The following is a 23,131-nucleotide window of genomic DNA, read 5'->3' as shown; positions in this document are numbered from 1 at the left end:
TGAGTGCAGGGGCGTTACAAGTTGCAGAGATAAAAATACGTCTCTGCAGGAACATAGCACAGTACCGCTATGCCGCTCTTCCATTGTATCCAGTGAACTCATACACGAAGTGCATATTGGCCAACACTTCATCAACTACTATATCCGCACTGGTGGGTAACGCTGTTGACGTATAACTGATGCTGTCAGAAAAACAAACCCGAGACAGAAACGAGTAATACCGAACGCAAGCTTGAGGGTGAAGAGTGAAGAGGAAATTACTTTTATTAACAGGAAATAACGTGAGTGAACAGACCAAGTTCGTTTCTTAGCAGACACGCAGCGCACACCGTCGATATTCACACTGTTGTTCGAACATTTTCAAAGCAATACAGATGTAAAGGTGCATAGAGGTAATAAATGAAACTATATGCAGTTACTCGGTAACGAGTCATTGCAGAGTAAGGCTCTCTTATACCAACGTTCTCAGAAACCGAGCGAGGTAGCGCAGTGGGTAACACACTGGTTTCTCATGCGGTAGGACGAGTGTTCAAACCCCTGTCTCGCCATCCTCATTTAGGTTTTATATGATTTCTCTGAATCGCTTCAGGCAAATGCCGGGTTGGTTCCTTTGAAACGGCACGGTCGACAAAGTTCCCCATCATTTCCTAATCCGACGATTACCTCGCTGTTTGGTCCCCTCCCAAAAATCAGCCAACCATTCTCAGAAAATATCCCCCAACAACTTCAGAAATTGTTTCGTGGATTTCGTGTTCACCCTGAACTGTAAAAACTGGTAAAATGGCTCTAAGTACTATGGGACGTAACATCTGAGGCCATCAGTCGCGTAGGCTTATAACTACTTAAACCTAACCTAAGGACATCACACACATCCCGAGGCAGGATTCGAACCTGCGACCGTAGCAGCAGCGCGGTTCCGGAATGAAGCGCCTAGAACCACTCGGTCACAGAGCCCGGCGGACTGCAAAAATCTGGTCTGCTTCTCGTTTCTAATTACCTGAAAGTACGGTAAGTTAACCTCCACAATAGGAAGGGGTGTCCCAGCATGTAATTCACTACGTTATTGAACTAGAGGTACTCACTTCTCGCCCTTAAGCACGAACGGGTTCCTGGCGAATATGGGGTCGACGTCTTCGTTGGTCTGCACGTTGTTGTCATGGAAGGAGGGGAAGTCCCTGACCAGCATCGTCCTCACCAGGTCGGCATCCCTCACCAGCAGCATCGGCTCCCGGAAGCGGTAGAAGCCGCAGAACGGCTCTCCTTCCATCTGGCTGCGGAGCGAAAGCAACAAGTCAGTCTCCATATTATTCATTTCACAGTAGGATTCACTCAGAAGACAGCAGTAAATGGGATGCCTCCTAATATCGTGTAGTACCTTTTCTTAGGATGCAGCTCGACGTGGCATGGACTCAACAAGTTTTTGGAAGTCCCCTGCAGAAATGCTGAATCATACTGCTTCTATAGCCGTCCGAAATTGTTTCCAGTGCAGGATGTAGTACGCGAACTGACCTCTCGATTACGTTCCATAAATTTTCGATGGGATTCAAGTCGGACTATCTGGGTGTCCAGATGATTCCCTCGAACTGTCCAGAATGTACTTCAAATCAATCACGAAAAATTGTGTCCCGCTAACGTGACATCGTTGGTCGTGAACATGAAGTCCATGAACGGCTGCAAGTGGTCTCCAAATAGTCGAACATAACAATTTCCAGTCTGATTGGTTCAGTTGGACCAGACTCTATCCAGTCCATTCCATGTAAACGCAGCCTGCACCGTTATGGAGCAACAACCAGCTTGCACAGCGCCTTATTGATATCTTGGGTCCATGATGTCGTGGGCTCCGAGCCACACTTGAACCCTAACATCAGCTGTTACGAACCGAAATAGGGCCTCATCTGACCATACCACGGTTATCCGACCGACCCCAGGAGAGGTGCTGCAGACGACGTCGTGTTGTTAGCAAAGGCACTCGCGTCGGTCTTCTGCTCTCTTAGCCCGTTAAAGCCAAAATTCGCCACACTGTCCTAACGGATACGCTAGCCATACGTCCCACATTGTTTTCTGCTTTTATTTCACATAATGTTGCTTGTCTGTTAGCACTGGCAATCCTACGCAGTAGCCAGTGCTCTCGGTCGTTAAGTGAAGGCTGTCGGCTACTGCGTTGTCCGTGGTGAGAGGTAATGCCTGAAATTTGGCACTGTAGGTACACTTTCGACATATCTGAATATTGAATTTCCTAACGATTCCCGAAATGGAATGCACATCCATCTACACTCATGCTCATAAATTAAGGATAATGCTGATACATGGCGAAACAACTCTCTGGTGGGCGGTTTCCGGGATTAAATCACCTCGGGGTATGAACATACGCTGCATCTGACCTTCGGTCGTCACACGGTGGCGCTGGCACCTGTCCACATATGCAGAGGTGTGTTGGTGCATGTAAGAGAATGGTGCAGCGAGTAAGTGTGCAGACGTTATCAGACGTGCTAATGGTGACTGTGTGTTGAATATGGCTCTAAGAACACAACACATTGATGACGCTATGAAGGTAGAATACCAGGGCGACTGGAGGCTGGTCAAACATAGCAGGTCGTACGTAGCACGGGCCCTCCGTGTGCCACAGAGTGTGATCTCAAGACTATGGCAACGATTCCAGCAGACAGGAAACGTGTCCAGGCGCTAGAGTACGGCACGTCCACAGTGTACAACACCACAAGAAGACCGACATATCACCATCAGTGCCCGCAGAGGGCCACGGAATACTGCAGGTAGCCTTACTTGGGACCTTACCGCAGCCACTGGGACAGTTGTTTCCAGACACAGAGTCTACAGACGACTGAACAGACATGGTTCATTCGCCCGGAGACCTGAAAGGTGCATTCCACTGACCCCTGGTCACAGGAGAGCTCGTAAATCCTGGTGTCAAGAACACAGTACATGGTCACTGGAACAGTGGTCCTAGGTTATTTTTACGGACGAGTCCAGGTGTAGTCTGAACAGTGATTCTCGCCGGTTTTTCATCTGGCGTGAACCAGATACCAACCATTTAATGTCCTTGAAAGGGACCTGTATGGAGGTCGTGGTTTGATGGTGTGAGGTGGGACTTATGATTGGTGCACGTACACCCCTGCATGTCTTTGACAGAGAACTGTAATAGGTCAGGTGGATCGGGACGTCGTTTTGCACCAGTATGTCCGCCTTTTCAGGGGTGAAGTGGGTCCCATCTTCCTCCTGATGGATGATAATGCACGGCCCCACCGAGCTGCCATCGTGGAGGAGTAACTTGAAACAGAAGGTATCAGGCGAATGGAGTGGCCTGCCTGTTCTTCAGACCTAAACCCCATAGAGCACGTCTGGGATGCTCTCGGTCCACGTGTCGCTACACGTCTTCACAACCCGTAGGACACTTCAGGAGCTCCGACAGGCACTGGTGCAAGAATGGGAGACTGTATCACAGCAGCTGTTCGACCACCTGATCCAGAGTATGCCAAGCCGTTGTGCGGCCTGTTTACGTGTGCATGGTGATCATATCCCATACTGATGTCGGGGTACATGCGCAGGAAACAGTGGGGTTTTGTAGCACATGTGTTTCGGGACGGTTTTCTCAACTTATCACCAATACCGTGGACTTACAGATCTGTGTCGTGTGTGTTCCCTATCTGCCTATGCTACTAGCGTCAGTTTTGTGTAGTACCACGTTGTGTGGCACCACATTCTGCAATTATCCTTAATTTATGAGCATGAGTGTAGTTCCAAGTATCACCCCGCGTTCAAAGTCTGTTAATTCCCGTCGAGCGGCCATAATCACGTCAGAAACAGTTTCACATAAACCAAGTGAGTACAGATGACGGCTAGTCCAATGCAGGGCAATTTTATATCTTGCGTACGCGATAATATCACTGTGTGCATATCACTACCTATGGCTTTTGTCACCTCAGTGTATGGGAGTCAGTCTCTACGAGGCTTCGGCTGTACTCCTGTGTCATCCTACCGATGGCAACATAGGTATTTGAGACCTAGACAATACCAGCAAAATAGTCACAGAAACTCGATGTTTTTCATCAAAGATGATTGAGGCGAATTTCGAAAATAAGCTATCGCGACAACTGTTCAAATGAAGAAGTGCTGAGGAAAAGTGATTTGCGCAGCGTGCATAAAATCGTTTCTTAAAGAAGACTGAAGCTTGCGGGGCAAATGGGATATGTTCTACGCATTAAAGGTGGAGAATCCCCAAATCAACACTGTTACGGAAACCAACAGATGGATACTGAAGTAAAGGAAGACCTCGTAACAGCAAGAAACTAGTTTTTGCAAAGGATCCTCAATGCATGGGCATGAACGGGTTGAAAGCTGGAAACCTGGCAGCCGATCTAGTTCACTGGAGGAAATTTGCTACCAGATTTGCTGCCTAACATTTGGGGAACAAAATCGAAGTACGTCATGAACTTCCTTACCAGAGTTGCTCAGGTTCTTAGTACTCGTAGATGATGCATTCATTCAACAAGCAGAAATGAAAGAGAAAGTTAAAGAGACGAATACTTATTTCGTGGTAAACGGATTGTCAGATCACAATGCACATTATATACCTTACATGTACAGCTCGGAAAGTAACAAAACAGTGGGCTGATTATTTTAAAGAATTTTTTAAAGCAAGACTGGGGTGAAGTTTACAACAAATCTAACGCTAACTCTTAAGCCAAGACATTTCTGAATTAGTTTGTACCCATCCCAGAAAGACGTTTCCCTAAAAAGATAATTAAATATAATAATCACAAGTCATTAAGATAACCTTGAATCACCAAGGATGTCAGAGTCTCTTCACAACAAGAAAAGAGCGTGTACAAAATAGTCAGAGCAAATATGACGCAGAAATAATTCTTTATCACAAACATTACTGCAACTTACCAAAAAAGTTGTAAAAATCCAAGACTATGCACAACTTGTCAGAAATTGACATATCAGATACTGAAATAAAAATCAGTATGGAATACTGTTAAAAAGATAGAGGGAAAGAAGCCCTAGAAGAGGACGCGATTTTTTGTTAGACAATGTGAGAATTGTAAAAGACAGTTCAAATGTATCAGATATTTTTAATAATTACTTTTTAAAGATAGGTGAGAAAATTGGTACAAATAGTTCAGAAGAGAACGCAAAACAGCACACAGAAGAAAAAACATGGACATTTAGTAAATTAAAAAATTAATCTCACATCCCCATCTGAAATAAGGAAGAGTTTTGTGACTCCAAAAATTAAAAGTTCATATGAGCTGAGTAATATCTCAAATAAGAAACGAAAATTTTGTTACACTTTAACATGTTCTTAGACGCTTACGTGATGGATCATTAACTCAAAATGTTTTCCCACAAAGACTGAAATACGCTATTGTTTGGCCTCTCCATAGATATCAGCAACTCCGTAACTATCAACAACTAGTGCCAAGTGTCACTCCCTGCATTATTTCCTAATAATTTTGAGATGGTAATGTATTCCAGTGCTTTCATCATCCTTTGGAGTTATGGGATACTTACACTCACAGTTTGGATTTCAAAAGGGCCATTCTTCTGAGTGAGCTATTTATACATTTCCTGAAAACAATTAAATCTTTGAATAACAAAGTACCAACCACTGGTCTGTTCTGTGACTTATCGAAGGCATTTGATAGTGTCAGACATATAATTTAATTATAGAAGTTAAATTTTTGTGGAATATGTAGTCCAGCAAATGCCTGATTTAGTTCTCATTTAATAAATAGAATGCCGAAAATTACCTTGTGGTGTTCAAGTAATAGAAAGAGGGACGCAACATCATCTGCACAGGGAGAAATTACAATGGAAGTCTCACAGGGTTCCATCATTGGCCCAATACTGTTCTTGCTTTACTTTAATGATCTGCCATTTTATTTGAATCAGGAGATGGAATTAGCCCTTCAGTAGACAATATAAACATTGTTGTGACCCCGAGCAAAGAAGCATCACTGTAGAAAATAGAGGGTGTTTACAAAGTTTGGGTACATAGGGAAATCTAACAAATTCTAATAAATATTAATAATTATGAATCATTATAATTATAATATATAATAATACAAAATAAATCAATAATATAATTAATAATTTTAGTGCAATATAATGTAACTACAAATAATTACAATTAATAATCTTTTTCTGGAGTGTACTGAAAGAGGAAGTTTACTCGATGAAGATTACCTATTTAAACCACCTGACAGGATGCATAACCAGTCGGTGTACTAAAATCGACGGCAATTCAGACCTATTCCATCGAGTTCGCCTTACTCTTGCAAAGTGGCTCAAATTATGCATTGAATAGCATGGAGATGATGTTGAAAATATTATTTATTCATTAACACTGAAATGACTAAAATGTGCTTTTTAATTACTTATGAGAATTCTCCATGTATCCAGAGTTTATGGACTCCCTGTATTAAACGAATTTTTTGTGAAAATTACTGAATGGTTTCGCACAAATGGACTCCCCTAAACTGTGAAAAAACGCAGTTCACAGAGATTAGTGCTTGCAAAAAATCCCGTGTCCTATTAAGATGGTATACCAACAATAAGTAATAAATAGGATACAAAATTGTAAGTTCTTACATGTCTATACTGATGAAAGCTTAAACTGGAAAAACCACATAGTAAGTCTCCTAAAGCATTTAAGTTCGGCTAATTTTCCCATAGGAATAACTGCCAGCTTTGGAGATACGGAGTGAGTAAACATATATTGCATGTTTTCGTTCACTGGTATCTTATAAGACAATGTTCTGAGATAACTTCTCACTTAGAAAAAAATATTTCATTCCAAAAAAGAAAGTAATTTGAATTATCTGTGGAGTTCAGACAGATTCATCTTGCGGGTGTCTCTTTAAGCAACTGGGATTATTAATCACAGCCTCTCAGTACGTTTATTCACTTATAAAATTTTATATCAACAATTCACTTGCAGATTGAAAGTAACAAAGATATTCCAAGTACAACACTAGAAGGAAACTGGTCCACGTTACTCTTTAATGAATCTAACTTTGGTGTGAAATAAGCAGTTACAAAACTTTTCAACAATCTATGCACAGAAATAAAATATCTAACAGACAGAAAAGCTTTCAAATACAGATTAAACAGCTTTCTCTATACCATAAAGGAATTGTTGAGCAGAGATAATTATTTATTAAAACAAACTGTAAATGGTAAGCATGGGGCCACATAAATTTCATTATTTAGTTTTCATTTAATGTACGAGATGTGTGATAAAAATAAGGAAACTGCTATTTTATCTACCAAAATTTTTATTTTTCTCAAACAACAATATGTTCCTCTTCAAAATAGTTCTCTTCGGCAGTTATAGATCGACGAAGTCGTTGTTCCGAGTCTTGGCAACACCGCTGTAAGACTTCAACTGGTAGGTATCTTAACATGTCGTTTACATTCTCTTGAATGTTCTCCAGAGTCCCAAAAAATGTCCTTTAAAAACATTTTTTCAATTGCGGAAAAAAAAGGAAGTTGCGAGGCTCACAGCAGGTGAACGGGGGTGGGGGGAGGGTTGGGGTGGTCGGGCTGTGGAACAACAGGAATGCCTTTTGCGGTCAAAAATTCCGTGATGGAAGCATCCCTGTGACATGGGACGTTGCCATGATGCAGCATCCACTTTCTGCGAAGTCCGGTCTCACTCGATTCACCCTTTTCCTGAACCTTTCAAGTGCATCTTTGCAAAATATTTGGTTAGCAGTTTATTCCGGAGAAACAATCTCACAGAGGACGCGCAAGTTCGACGCTTTCGTCGGTTTTTGAAGTTAAAGATCTCCCTGACCGAGGTTCATCTTCAGCGTGTTCTCGACCTTCGAAAAATGATTTGTGCCAGCGAAAACCTTTTGCTCTTGGTAAGGAATGTTCCCCATAGACACGTTTCAACTTTCCAAATGTCACACTCGCGGAGTCCCCACGTTCACATAACATTTACGTCTACCACTACATGGATACTCTGCAATGCTTGGTGGAGGGTTCATGATAATTCACTATTATTACACTCTCGAAAAGCCTGTGGAAAAAGCGAACACTTATATTTATTCATACGAGCTCTGATTTCCCTTTTTTTATTATTCTGAGCGTTTCTCCTTATACAGTCGACATAAACAAAATATTTTCACATTCGGAGTAGAAAGTTAGTGATTGAAATCTAGTGAGAAGATACCCGCCGCAACGAGAAACGCTTTGTTTTAATTATGTCCAATCCAAACCTGTATGATGTCCGTAACATTCTCTCCTCTATTTCTCTATAATACGAAACGTGCTGCTTTTCTTTCAACTTTCTCGATGTATGCCTTTAACCCTATCCCTAAAGATCCCACACCGCGCAGCAGTACTCCAAAAGAGGACGGACAAGCGTAGTGTAGGCAGTCTCTTGGTTGGTGAGTGACCAGTAAAACGCATTCTTTGGTTCGTTTTCCCCACAACATTTTCTGTGTGCTCTTTCTAATTAAAGTTGTAAATTACGCTGTTCCATTTTCATAACGCACAACAAAGACACATCTTTACTGATGGCTCTCTCCAAAATTACATGATGGCTGCATAGAACTGAAACTCGGCCTGAGCATCTGGAATGAATGAAAACACCGGTCTACACAAGTGGAACAACACAGCGTTGCCAAATCGATCCCAGTGTTGTCTTGTTCCTTTTCTCAGACACGTCGTACAGGGTGTTTCAAAAATGACCGGTATATTTGAAACGGCAATAAAAACTAAACGAGCAGCGATAGAAATACACCGTTTGTTGCAATATGCTTGGGACAACAGTACATTTTCAGGCAGACAAACTTTCAAAATTACAGTAGTTACAATTTTCAACAACAGATGGCGCTGCGGTCTGGGAAACTCTATAGTACGATATTTTCCACATATCCACCATGCGTAGCAATAATATGGCGTAGTCACTGAATGAAATTACCCGAAACCTTTGACAACGTGTCTGGCGGAATGGCTCCACATGCAGATGAGATGTACTGCTTCAGCTGTTCAATTGTTTCTGGATTCTGGCGGTACACCTGGTCTTTCAAGTGTCCCCACAGAAAGAAGTCACAGGGGTTCATGTCTGGCGAATAGGGAGGCCAATACACGCCGCCTCCTGTATGTTTCGGATAGCCCAAAGCAATCACACGATCATCGAAATATTCATTCAGGAAATTAAAGACGTCGGCCGTGCGATGTGGCCGGGCACCATCTTGCATAAACCACGAGGTGTTCGCAGTGTCGTCTAAGGCAGTTTGTACCGCCACAAATTCACGAAGAATGTCCAGATAGCGTGATGCAGTAATCGTTTCGGATCTGAAAAATGGGCCAATGATTCCTTTGGAAGAAATGGCGGCCCAGACCAGTACTTTTTGAGGATGCAGGGACGATGGGACTGCAACATGGGGCTTTTCGGTTCCCCATATGCGCCAGTTCTGTTTATTGACGAAGCCGTCCAGGTAAAAATAAGCTTCGTCAGTAAACCAAATGCTGCCCACATGCATATCGCCATCATCAATCCTGTGCACTATATCGTTAGCGAATGTCTCTCGTACAGCAATGGTAGCAGCGCTGAGGGGTTGCCGCGTTTGAATTTTGAATGGATAGAGGTGTAAACTCTGGCGCATGAGACGATACGTGGACCGCAGCTGCAACACGGCGAACGGAAACCCGAGGCCGCTGTTGGAACACCTGCTGCACTAGCTGCGCGTTGCCCTCTGTGGTTGCCGTACGCAGTCGCCCTACCTTTCCAGCACGTTCATCCGTCACGTTCCCAGTCCGTTGAAATTTTTCAAACAGATCCTTTATTGTATCGCTTTTCGGTCCTTTGGTTACATTAAATCTCCATTGAAAACTTCGTCTTGTTGCAACAACACTGTGTTCTAGGCGGTGGAATTCCAACACCAGAAAAATCCTCTGTTCTAAGGAATAAACCATGTTGTCTACAGCACACTTGCACGTTGTGAACAGCACACGCTTACAGCAGAAAGACGACGTACAGAATGGCGCACCCACAGACTGCGTTGTCTTCTATATCTTTCACATCACTTGCAGCGCCATCTGTTGTTGAAAATTGTAACTACTGTAATTTCGAAAGTTTGTCCGCCTGAAAATGTACTGTTGTCCCGAGCATATTGCAACAAACGGTGTATTTCTATCGCTGCTCGTTTAGTTTTTATTGCCGTTTCAAATATACCGGTCATTTTTGAAACACCCTGTATGTACGTGTTCTATGATTGTTCTGTCGGCACGTCCCACATCATAACGCCTATCGTGAATTTGATACGTGGAACAAGTAACTAACAACGCTTTCTGTTTATTTGATAAAGCAACAGTCAATCGTGAATCATCGTTTTACAGGTCTGCATAACAAAGGCTTAGTAGTAGACAGCACTTACCAATAGATGTCTCTGACGGCCTCTGAAACATGTTTCTTGCCTAGTATGGCGTCTTTCATGTTCCCAAACGGCACGGAAGGCACCGGGCAGGGGACTCCCAGAGTCTGCCAGTGGCTGTAGTTCCACGACAGGTACTTCCACAGCAGCCACGCCGCCAGAACCACCAGGGCGCCCGTAGTGCACCAGTCCAGGGACATCGTGTGGCGTCGTCACTGTAGGAAATACGAACTCTTTTATGCTCTTCTCAGCATTCACGTACGTGAATTATCGGTACCTATGTGCCCACAAACATAATGAAGTAGCTGCAGTGCCCAGCATTGACCAGGATGTTTAATATCTGCCACACAACGTAAGTGCCCCTATGCCTGGTTGATAATGCAAACTGACTGGGAAACTGTAATCGCTTTAAATGGAATGGCATATTTGAATGATTGGCGTCAACGGAATGCGCTGAATGAATACGTCTTCAGCTGCGGCATTCGTAAAAATCAGGGTCAAGGATACTGGTTCTGACCTTTGCAAATATACACCAATTTCAAACAAAAACTTTAGTAATAACAATTACATCATAGATTATGCTTTGATTCCTTTCTAAATTACAAATTAAAGTAATGTAACTGTATTGCATAACGTGCCTCAAATGTTACAGTAAAATAAAGATTTTTATCATTTGAGTACACTCAGTTTCCTGGAAGAAATGGTTTGACTCTAAAAATACGTGCATATGGCAAATGAACAAATATTTCACATGTTTATCAATATTTTGTACAACTTAAACACACCTTTACAGTCAGCAGGCGATTACTTCAAAAGATATACCGATTTAGCAGTTTCTACATTAAAAGCTTTCACGAAAACATAATGGAAGTGTATTGACTGTCAGCAAAGATATAATTGTACCAAGCTCGAATAAAACCGTAAAATAAAACTCTTATCGCAAAGCTTGGGTTACACAAAATTCTTCGGTGGTCCGTCTGGAGCGTACATAACCAACTATCCAGCCGCCCATGCCAGCGTGTGCGATCAAGCGCTTCTATTGTCCTTTTATCCTTTATATATTTATATATTGTGTACACTAAAAAGATAACCTATGTCCGCCCAATCGCTAATTAGGGGAGCATGCAGAAATTTGAAGTAAATTGGCCAATATTTTTGGTAGCTATCTTTCCCTTTTATATATTACATACACGATTCAAGTGAGATTATGAAAACTTATGTAGACAGTGATCTTCCTATTGCTTTCGAGGTGAAGTATGCAAAATTTCATCAAAATCGGAATAAAACTGTAGAGTGTATAAATTATAAATAAACAAAGAGACATTCTTCTATATATATTTTACTCCAAACAAACGCGTACTTGAAAAACCGCAAAACGTATAATTTTTTATAAATACATGGATGTACAGCCGCGCGGAGTGGCCACGTGGTTAGAGGCGCCATGTCACTGACAGCGCGGCCCCTCCCGCCGGAGGTTCGAGTCCTCCCTCGGGCATAGGTGTGTGTGTTGTTCTTAGCATAAGTTAGTTTAAGTAGTGTGTAAGTTTAGGGATCGATGACCTCTGCAGTTTGGTCCCTTAAGAACTCATACACATTTGAACATTTTGAGCATGGATGTACATTCATGAGCAATAAAGTGATCTAAAGAGAAATAAATGTGTGTCATACCACTAACGTATCCGTTAGGACAGTGCAGGCAATTTTGGCGTTAATGCGCTATGGCAGCATACGATCGACGCGAATGCCTTTACTAATGACATCGCCTGCAGCGCCAGCAGTTGGACCTTAGACGACTGGAAAATCGTGGCCTGGTCATAGGAGTCCCGATTTGATATGGTAAGCGCCGATGGTACGGTTCGAGTGTGGCGCAGACCCCACGGAGCCATGGACCTAAGTTGTCAACAAGGCACTATGAAAGCCAGTGGTGGCTCCTTAATGGTGTGGGCTGCGTTTTCACGGAATGGACTGGATTCTCTGGTCCAAATGAACTGATCAGTAACTGGAAATGGTCATGTTCGGCTATTTGATGAGCACTTGCACCCATTCATGAATTTCACGGTCCCAAAAAAACGATGGAATATTTATGACTGAGAATGCATTATGTCAATGGGCCACAATAGTTTGTGACTGGTTTAAAGATCATTCCGGAAAATTCGAGTGAATGGTTTGGTAACTCATCGAAGATTTATGGGACATAATCGAGAGGTCATTTCATACACAAATCCTGCACCAGCAAAACTTTCACAGCTATGGACGGCTGTAGAGGTTGCATGGCCCAATATCTCTGCAGGGGACTTCCAACGACTACATGAGTCCGTCAGGTCGAGCTGCTACACTACACCAATCAAAAGGAGGTCCAGCACGAAAGTGGAGACTTTTTAACTTCAATGAAGGTAGCACACCTATACCTGACTTATCTGACGGCAAGTTATTTGCTTTCAGCGAATTTATTTCGAATTAATCGGCATTTTAATTGTTCATCCTTGAGATTAGTGTATAGCATTCATTTCCTTCCTAATGTTTTAATACTGTTATGGGAATTGTACATTTTATGCGGTTTCCTTTTGTTTAGATTTACATGTTTCGTGTAATTGTGATCCACTTGGTCCATCACAGTACAAAAGCGATTTTATTGCCACTGCTCATTGAGTTAATGAACAACACACTATTATTATTAACTGCCTTCGATTTGTATCGCACAGAAATTTATCAAACTCGCTCTCATATATTTACGTGAAGGAATATTTGATCTGAGAACAAGCTATTAAGTGCGTCCTGCTTTCAGCAGAATTATTATTCAAAACGAGTGTTCACCTGAAAAAATATTTTTAGTTCTTTCAGTGCACTTCATAGCCAGTAAAGCAAGTCAGTGTTGGCGAAAATTCGAGACGTGGGGCTGATCCTGACTATGTTAAATGTACTGCATTTCATATTCATTTGTGAACAGGCGTTAGGCTTACGAAGTGAAGTCTTACGTCATAAACAAAGAAGGTCCAACAGTATCCGACTGCAAGATCAGTGGTGAACATTTTGAGCTCGTCACACCACATAATTATTTAGAGTTAATACTAAGAAGCGATACGAAATGGGTCCAATGTGTAAAATCAGTGTCAGGAAAGGAGAATGGCAGATATACTCGTGTTGTAAGCGTTCTGGAGAACAGCAGTTCATCAGTACCGGAAATCGCGTGCAATATACGCTAATGTGGCCGCTTATAGGCTACTCTACAGACGTTTGGACTCCTTATTGAATAGAGATAATCACAGATATCGAACGAATTCAGAGATTCGCTGCTAGGATCGTAACGTGGCTGGACGCTGTGGTGACAAAGTCATGAGGTATCGATACGCGCATCAACAGTTGGCGGTAATGCCGTGTACAAAAGGTATATAGGAGCAGTCCATCGGCGGACCCGTCATTTGTACGCAGAATGGCCCACAGTGTCAAGAGGTTGCCAAGGATACCAAATTTGAGTCATTACCTCTCACCTGGACGACGCAGTGGCCGACTGTCTTCACTTAACGACCGAGAGCAGCGGCGTTTACGTAGTCAGTGCTAACAGACAAGCAAAACTGCGTGAAGTAACCGCAGAAATCAATGTGTGACGTACAAGGAACGTTTCCGTTACGACAGTGCAGCGAAATTTGTCGTTAATGGGCTAAGAGAGCAGAAGACCGACACGAGTGCCTTTGCTAACAGCTAATGGTAGGGTTAGAGTATGCTGGAGACCCCACGAAGCTATGGACCCAAGTTGCCAAGAAGGCACTGTGCACGGCCACGGTGGTCTAGCGGTTCTAGGCGCTCAGTCCGGAACCGCGCGACTGCTACGGTCTCAGGTTCGAATCCTGCCTCGGGCATGGATGTGTGTGATGTCATTAGGTTAGTTAGGTTTAAGTAGTTCTAAGTTCTAGGGGACTGATGACCACAGATGTTTAGTCCCATAGTGCTCAGAGCCATTTGAACCATTTGAAGGTACTGTGCAAGCTGATGATGGCTGCAAAATGCTGTGGGTTGTGTTTACATAGAATGGACCGGGTACTTTGTTCCAACTAAACTGATCACTGACTGGAAATGATTATGTCCGTCTACTTAGAGACCATTTGCAACCATTCATGGACTTCTTATTCCGAAACAAAGATGAAATTTTTATGGATCTCAATGCACCATGCCACGGGGCCACAATTGTTCGCGATAGGTTTGAAAAACATTCTGGACAATTCGAGTGAATGATTTGGCCACCCAAAATGGCCGACAAGAATCTCCACGAAAATTTGTTCAACGTAACCGATAGGTCCCTTCGTACACAAAATCTCGCAACGGCAACTCTTGTGTAATTATGAACGCGTGTAAAGGGAGCATAGCTCAGTATTTCTGCAAGGGCTTCCAAACACTTGTTGAGTCCATCCACGTCGAGTTGCTGCACTACGTCTCGCTAAAGGAGGTCCGACACGATACTGGGAGGTATCCCATGACCTCAGTGTATAGCCCATAAGAAAATGTAAGGCTGCGGTCGCAGTCGAACCGACAACGCTCGCCAGGCATAGTCGCCAAAGGTATTCACTGTGCTTGGAGGCGAGTGCTGCACTGCGGCTTTAGGTATTCAAAAGACAACGAATGCATGTGAATGAGCTACATCTATGTCTAAAAGAAAGTGGTGAGTGTTCAACATTCTTCCTCAGTTATTGGAATACCCAAACAAATACGTGAGATAAGGAAAGAAACTTTTTATTACATAGTCGATTCGTGACTGTGACACTTATATTCACGATCGACTATATATCTTTCATGTAACTTTTTGTGTCTTATGCTTAATGTGATATCTGTGTAATCAAGTTCTTTGGTTGAGCATCTATGTAAATGGTTATTCATATTTCCTGTAAGTCTGTATCACTGTAATAAATTTGTTAATATAATTTTCAAATCTGTGTTCGGCTCAAATGCTGCTGTTTTAAAATAGAATTTGTAGAGCTAGTTCACGTATAGGTCATGAGGGTTTGTAATTATGTAAAATCTGGACGGAAGGCAATCTGCTACGTAGCCCGCATGATGGGAATAGAAAAGGTGGATTTGGCGGAAGAATCGGAAGCAGTGTTTGAGGCACAGTCTGCCGATGGTTAACGTGCAAACTGTTCAAATTTTCTGTTCTGAATGATGCTAGGAACGTAACAAGGTTGATGTGATAATGCCTCGGATGTGGAACAAAACGACTAATTATTCGTGAGATTTACTGGTTGGCTCCGAATCACAAAAATTCGGCGCCAAGAAAATAGTTTTCAGAGCCTTTATGGATCAAGAGCCGTGAGTTTAAGTTTACCGCCTTACTTTAGCCAGAGAAGATCGCAACAGCCAACACTTATATCTTAAGTGAAGTGTTAATATTGTTTTAGGTTGGTACATAAGTTCGTAGAGTTTTTGTTTTGTTTGTTGGTATTCCGGTAGCTATAGGTTTATTTTTCGAGTGTTATTTTATATTTGTAGTTCACTGTAGCTATTTGAGTTTATATATTGTCATTTCGTCATTCGGAGATAGTGAGTGGAGCTGTTGACGCTAGGAAATGGAGTCCCAAGTGGAGAAATCGGAACATTTCCCACATATTCTTCCGTATGAGTTCAACACAAGGGTGACAGCAGCGGAGTCAGCCACAAACATTTGCGCCCTTTATAGGGATAGTGTCAATGTACGGAACACGGCAATAAAATGCTTCTATCGTTTTAAGGACGATCATTTTGACACTAGTGACACTCCACGTTCAGGAAGATCTTCGGGTAATATCAGAAATTGAGTCCGCCTTTATGCAAAACACCTTGTTATTCGTTTATTTCTTTATCATCCCAAACTAGTTTCGGCGATATCACCATCATCAGTGCGTTTTTTAATCTAAAACATCAAGAAAATAGCATGGTTATACAAACACAGTAAAACGTTATTACATTTTTACTATTCGTCTTTTGAAATATGGTTTTCTACGGCTACTTTCATATTACGTTATTTATTGTATGATACAGCATGTTTTAAGCAATTATTGGCACTGTTTGAGGCATATTTTCTGTGCTCTTTTTTCTGTTGCCGGTTTTTACTTGCCGAACATCATGTCATCTGCAACCATGTGAGCGGATGTTAGTAAACAAAATGCTAAAAGGTGAACTTCGTATGTCAGCAATATATACTTGGGGTTGTGTTAGTGTCGTGGAAACCAGTTATTTGGTGAGTACTGAGCTATTACTTAGCTATTCGTGTACTCACGTTCGTTGGATAGTATGTGGCTGCTTTTATACACAGAAAAACAAAACTTTCGCACTTTGTTTCTGATCCAGAACATTACGTTATCTTGCTGTTCGCGTGTGTCGCGAGAGGTGTATGGCATGTGGCGAGAAAGGCTATGAAAACAGTAACACGAATTACGACGACTTCTGTTCATTATTTATGTCTTTGTGTGTGATGGGGAAGTGGTTCTTTTGCGTGTGTGCTTTCTGTTCTGTGTCCTTGGTCAGTTCTCTCAGAGCGGTAAAGAGTGTGTTGTTGCAAAGTGTTGTGTTTTCATTTATTACGTTTTTCCCTTCGACTATAGCCTTTCGTATGTAGTAATTTTCTTCTATTGTTAGTTGTCGGTATAGACTGTTGCTGTTTCTCAGAATGTGTAGATCGTTTTCGATATTAGTGGGGTTATGGTTTTTGTTCATTAGATGTTCTGCAAAAGTTGAATCTGTGCTGTCACGTTTTAGAGCTCTCATGTGCTCTGTGTACCTCGTTCGGAAATTTCTGCTTGCTTGTCCTAAGTATTGGGCCTGACAGGAGTTGCAAGTGAGTAGATATATTCGCGCGTTGCTGAATTTGTGTAAGGTTCTTATGACTGGCCTTAGTCTTTTATGAACCGTGTTGTTTGTTCTGAATGTTACTGGGATCCCTTGATTTTTCAAGATGTTTCCTATTCTATGTGATATTTTGTTATTGTATGTTAGTGTGTACCATCTCTTTCTTTTTTCTGAAGTGGTGTGGTCCGCTGTGTTGTCTGTGTGTACTGCGTGTTTCAGTTTTACCTTGTTGTTGAGTTTGTTTATGATGTCTGTTTAGTAGTCGTTTTCAACAGTAATTTGTTTGATTATATTTAGTTCCTGTGTCTAGTTGTCTGGTTTAAGAGGTGTTTTGTTTATCCTGTGGAGCATGTGTGTGAAACTGGCATATTTATGCACTGTCGGGTGGTTGGATGAGCTGTGGATAACAGTGCTTGTGGATGTGGGTTTTTTGTAGATGGAGAATTCATGTTTTAAGTTGTTTCTTGTGATTATAAGATCCAAGAAATTTAGTTTCTTGTTGTTTTCTATTTCCATTGTGAAGTGGATTTGTGGGTGTACTGTTTTGATGTTGCTGCGTAGCTCTTCTGTCGTGTTATGTGTTTCATCTACAAGATAGATTATGTCATCCACATATTGGTACCGGTATATTATTTTGTACCCACTTTGTTTTACAATGTTATTGAATATTGTGTTCTCTATATGGTCCAAGAAAATGTTGGCTAAGGTTCCACTGATGGGGGACCCCATGGGAAGCCCCTCTTTCTGCAAGTAGAAGTTGTTGTTGAAACTGAAGTAGTATTGTTCTGTGATTAGCCTAAGAATGGATGAGATTTCATTTGAACATCTGGGAATTTCTTGCACTTTAGTTGTTGTTCTATAATGTTTATAGTTTCATCTGTGGGTATGCTTGTGTACATGGATGTTATGTCAAAAGATACCAGTTTTGCTGTTGGGGGGATGTTGACATGCCTAAATTTCTTTATTATGTCTCCTGTGTTTTTGAGGCTTCTGTTGTTTGTGTATGTCTTCTGTAGGAACGTGTGCATGTGTCTCCCTAGTAAGTAAGATGGGGCTTTTCTGAAGTCGACTACTGGCCTGACTGGGATGAGAGCTTTGTGGACCTTTGGCAAGCTAGTTAAGAGTGGAGCTTTACGGCTCTTTTGTGTCATTCTTTTTGTCTGGTTCTGTGTCAAGCGGTGTGATATGTTTTTAAGAGAGTCTTTACATTTCTTTGGTATCTTTGGGTTGGGTCACTGGTTAGCTTGCTTATTTCATTTTCCGCAAGAAATTTTTCTGTTTTCTCAATGTATTCTGCCTCTGTTATCAAGACTAGAGCATTCCCTTTGTCTGCCTTAGCGATGAGAGCATTGTGTTGTTTTAGTTTTCTGTGTATGCTATTTATGGTTTTTGTGGTGTCACCGCCAGACACCACACTTGCTAGGTGGTAGTTTAAATCGGCCGCGGTCCATTTAGTACATGTCGGACCCGCGTGTCGCCACTGTGTGATCGCAGACCGAGCGCCACCACAAGGCAGGTCTCGAGATACGGAAGAGCACTCGCCCAGTTGTACGACGACGTTGCTAGCGACTACACTAACGAAGCCTTTCTCTCATTTGCCGAGAGACAGTTAGAATAGCCTTCAGCTAAGTCCATGGCTACGACCTAGCAAGGCGCCATTAGCCTTACATAGTTTGATAGTTATCGTATGAAATGTCTCATCAAGAACGATGTATACAACAAGGATTAAAAGTGAAGTAATCCAGCAGCTACATACTTTTCTTGTTACCACTTAATAAGTATCCTGTTTCAGACCTCTATCTAGCCTACGTGAGATTACGCGTACCTTTCAGCTGCTTCAGTGTGGCGTAGCTGTCTTGTTACGCCACAACAGTTTTCTCATCAGATGTTTTTATTTTATTTGTGTTTACGGATGGTTTGTTCTTTCTGATGATTTGCTTGATTTCCTCTGTCACTAGTTCTCTTGTTAGGCCTGGGTTGAAGTCTCGACTGTTAGTGTTTTACTGTGTCTGTATAACCATGCTATTTTCTGCATGTTTTAGATTAAAAAACCCCACTGATGATGGTGATATTTGTCGCCGAAATTTGTTTGGGATGATAAAGAAATAAACGAATAACAAGGTGTTTTACATCAAGGCGGACTCAATTTATGATATTACTGTTTTTCTGTGCAAACACGGACCAAATGGAAGAGTTCCAAGATAAAAGATCTTCGGGGTTTGATGAAGATCGTTTACAAGTATTAACCCACAATGATCCACGTCAGTGTACTGGAGAACTGGTATATATGATGCATTTTGTTCATTCCACAGTTGTGCGACATTTGCATGCAATGGGGAAGTTTTAAAATCATGTGTATCGGTACCGCAAGCTCTAAGCCAAAAATATGAAACTCACCTGGTGGTCGCTTTTGGATCGTTCGTCATCATTTGGCTCGAAATCAACACGGCCATTTCTATCCTGTATCGTTAATGGTGAAGAGAAATGATGTCTTTATGTTAACATAAAGAAAAAAAGGAATGGTTGAGCCCAAACAAAGCAGCAAGTCCCAGTACAAAGACCTGTACACATCCACAAAAGATAAAGTTATCCATCTGGTTGATTAGCGACTGTGTGGTCTATTACAAATTGCTTCTCCAAGGTGTAACTATCATTACTGACATTTATTGTCAGCAAATGAGACGTCTTGCAGACGCAGTCCAAGAACAGCGACAAGGAAGACTGCGTGAAGTGACGCTTCTCCACCATAACGCGCGCCCGCATTTTGCTAGACTGACAAAGAACTCGATACAGGAGGTGGGTTGGGAAGCCATTCCGCACCCACCTTCATTACCTGATCTTGCGCTCACAGATTTCTACCTTTTCCGCTCTCTATCGAATAACGTTCAAGGAAGTTCCTTCCCGGAAGAAAATGCGCTCCGGACAAGGCCCGACGAGTTCTTCGCTTCAAGACCACGTGGTTTACACAGTTTCGGAATCGAATATTTACCCCAGCGAGGTCATAACCTAGGCCTAAAACTTCCGATAGTGATTTTGCTTGTGCTGCAGATGACAGGCTGAATTAAGTATCGATATGAGGCTGAAAGGGGCGGGCATTCACACAACGTGCTTAGTCTAATAAAAGGCACAGTTCAATAATTTTTTTAAGTTGTTAGAAACTTGTAGTTTCGAATAAAATAACGATTTCAGACCGCAGATTCTGAGACACATCCCTATTATTATCTTTGTCATCCTCAGGATGCCACAGACTCTTTTCTTGCACTAAACATTTCTGACCGTAGCTTAACAGAGAGGCTAGAGGAACGTAAATAATAACTTCTGGAACAAAGGGCGTCGTAGTTCCAGCAAAACCATGTTATGTAAATCTACAGAAACTGTATCCGAGGGAGATTCTGTGACCATTCTGCTGTTACTGTCGCACATCTCGGGGGAATAAGATAAGAGCGGGTACACGCGAAAATAGTAGGAAGGAAAAACGCTAATACTGTCACGAATTAGCCACCACCAGGCGTTGTACTGTAGCCTGTGAAATATAAAGAGCTATTCAATGATTATGTTACAAACTTTCACGTATGATAGGGAGGGATAAACTTATCAATTTATGCAAGGGACCCTGATCCGGAAACGACCGAGTCGGAAGTAAATAAGAGGAAATCCTTCTGATACGTTTGACAGTGGACCTCTTCTGCTTGCTATCCATATTTTGGTAGTAGGTAGTATGGATCAAAACAAGAAAAAATTGTCTATTAAACATGGGTTCTAAAATCCATACCTTAAGAATGATGAGCACTTGTTCAGTAGAAAAGATGTGTTTCACAGTAAGAAACACGAACAAGCGCACATAGCTTTTAAGATATACATTTTAGAGCCCTTGTTTGCTAAACATATTTTCTTATTTGATTCATACTACCTCCCCCAGAAAAAATAATGAAAGCATCAGAAGAGGTTCACTGGCAAAAATTTCAAAACCAAACACTGATCAGCCAAAACATTATGACCGCCTACTTAAAAGCGTGTTCAGCAGTGATTCTGCGTGCCATGAATTTGACAAGTACTTGACATAGTTCCAGAGGTTTGTGGCAACAGATGCCTACGTACATGTCGCAAAGTTTACGTTATTTACGAGGATCGCAGCTGGCGCCTGACAGCGTCCCAGTTGGGTTTCATCGGATTCAGATAAGTCGAATCTTCTGACCATGACATCAACATGAGTTCACTGTCATGCTCCTCAAACAATTGCTGCACGATTCTTGCCTTGTGGCATCGACGCTCTGCTGGAAGATGCTATGGCTCTCGAGGAAGACATCAAGCGTAAAGGGTTACAGGTGGACCCTAAAAATATTCACGTAGTCCAAAGCTGTCATGGTGCCTTTGATTACTACCGCAGGTTCCATTGAGGAGGAGGAGGAGGGGATTAGTGTTTAACGTCCCGTCGACAACGAGGTCATTAGAGACGGAGCGCAAGCTCGGGTGAGGGAAGGATGGGGAAGGAAATCGGCCGTGCCCTTTCAAAGGAACCATCCCGGCATTTGCCTGAAGCGACTTAGGGAAATCACGGAAAACCTAAATCAGGATGGCCGGAGACGAGATTGAACCGTCGTCCTCCCGAATGCGAGTCCAGTTCCATGGAAGATCAAGTGAATGTCCACATACTGCTTCCATCAGCCTGCGTCCGTGCTGCATGTTTCCAGCAGCAGTTCGCCTGGATGACGGTGTACCTGGACACGACCATCGACCTGGTTTAATGATAAACGGGAGTCATCTGATGAGGCGACACGATTCCATCGACGCGCACTCCATTCTAGATGGTCCCGTGCCCACTGTAATCATAATTGACGATGTTGTTGGGTCAACATGGGAACACGCAGAGATCCTCTGCTGCGAAACACCGAGTTCAACACTGGGCGCTGAAAGGTGTGCCCCAAAACACTTGTGCCTGCGCCAACGCTATTCTGTCGTCAGATCTGACACAGACCGCCGCCGCCTGTACCGCATTAGAGAGCGGGCAAGTCTCCGATCTCCATGTTCTGTGATGAGGCTTGGAACGTCCTACTCGCCGCTTACTAGTGGTTTCAGCATTCCTCGACCACTGTTCATAGATCCTCAAGGCAGAAGCACGCGAACAGCCGACCGTCTTCGCCGTTTCCGAGATGCTCACTGCCAGGTACTGGGCCACAACAATCTGGCGTTAGTGGAAGTCGCTTAAGTCGGCGGATTTCCGCATTTTCGCCACTTATCATCGCTAGAATGATTCCCCATTCGTCTGTGCTCCGCTCATACACTTCTCTTACGGCGTGATGTGAGCTCAGCGCCGTCAGGCAGCCTACAACCTAGCGTTGGGTAGTGGTTATAATGTCTTGGCTCATCAGTGTATTCGCCTATAATTTCCGGCTCGGTCGTTTCCTGACCAGATTCCCTTACCTCGAACTGATACGTTTATCTTTCTCCCTCATTCCTGAAAGTTTGTTGCATCACCACGGAATCACCGTCTACGTGAAGATGTGGGTGTTGTCCACCCCTTGTAGTATCCCACTGAAGTTCTCTTGAGTGAGATGTCAGCTCCAGGTGAGAATGCTGGACTATACTAATTTTTGCCAGATCCACTTTTCAGAAAATCGCGAATGGGGAGTAGTAGTTCAAAAAAACAGGCTCAACAGGAACGTAAAAGCCGAGGCACAACAAAACTGATGTAAATTATAAGTCCAGTATATTACTAAGCGGCTAATGTAGCGCACGTTAACCCAATCCCAGTTTCGGTTTGGTGACCTAACGCCATCCAGGGCAGCAAAAATTTAATTTTCAGTATTCTACATAATTAGTGACAACATTTAAAAATTTAAAATGCTGTCATAATCTACTCTTTAAGAGGTACAATCAGATGTTACAGTTTTAATGCAGTAAGACAAGTT

At 42.5% G+C, this 23,131-nt stretch overlaps 1 protein-coding gene across 1 annotated transcript in view; it reads right to left on the bottom strand.

Annotated features, from left to right (window-relative positions):
* LOC126412305 (cytochrome P450 6j1-like) overlaps positions 1-23,131 on the bottom strand; it is a 108,193-nt gene that overhangs the window by 81,714 nt on the left and 3,348 nt on the right. The window contains exons 2-3 of the mRNA XM_050081826.1: positions 10,413-10,624; positions 1,083-1,271 (exon numbers count right to left, since the gene is read on the bottom strand). Coding sequence (XP_049937783.1) covers positions 1,083-1,271; positions 10,413-10,609 — 386 coding nt within the window. The 5' untranslated portion in view covers positions 10,610-10,624. The remainder of the gene's footprint in view (positions 1-1,082; positions 1,272-10,412; positions 10,625-23,131) is intronic.

Source organism: Schistocerca serialis, chromosome 7, assembly GCF_023864345.2.
Source record: "Schistocerca serialis cubense isolate TAMUIC-IGC-003099 chromosome 7, iqSchSeri2.2, whole genome shotgun sequence".
NCBI classification, from domain to species: domain Eukaryota; kingdom Metazoa; phylum Arthropoda; class Insecta; order Orthoptera; family Acrididae; genus Schistocerca; species Schistocerca serialis.
This window is presented reverse-complemented; position numbering and strand designations above follow the sequence as displayed.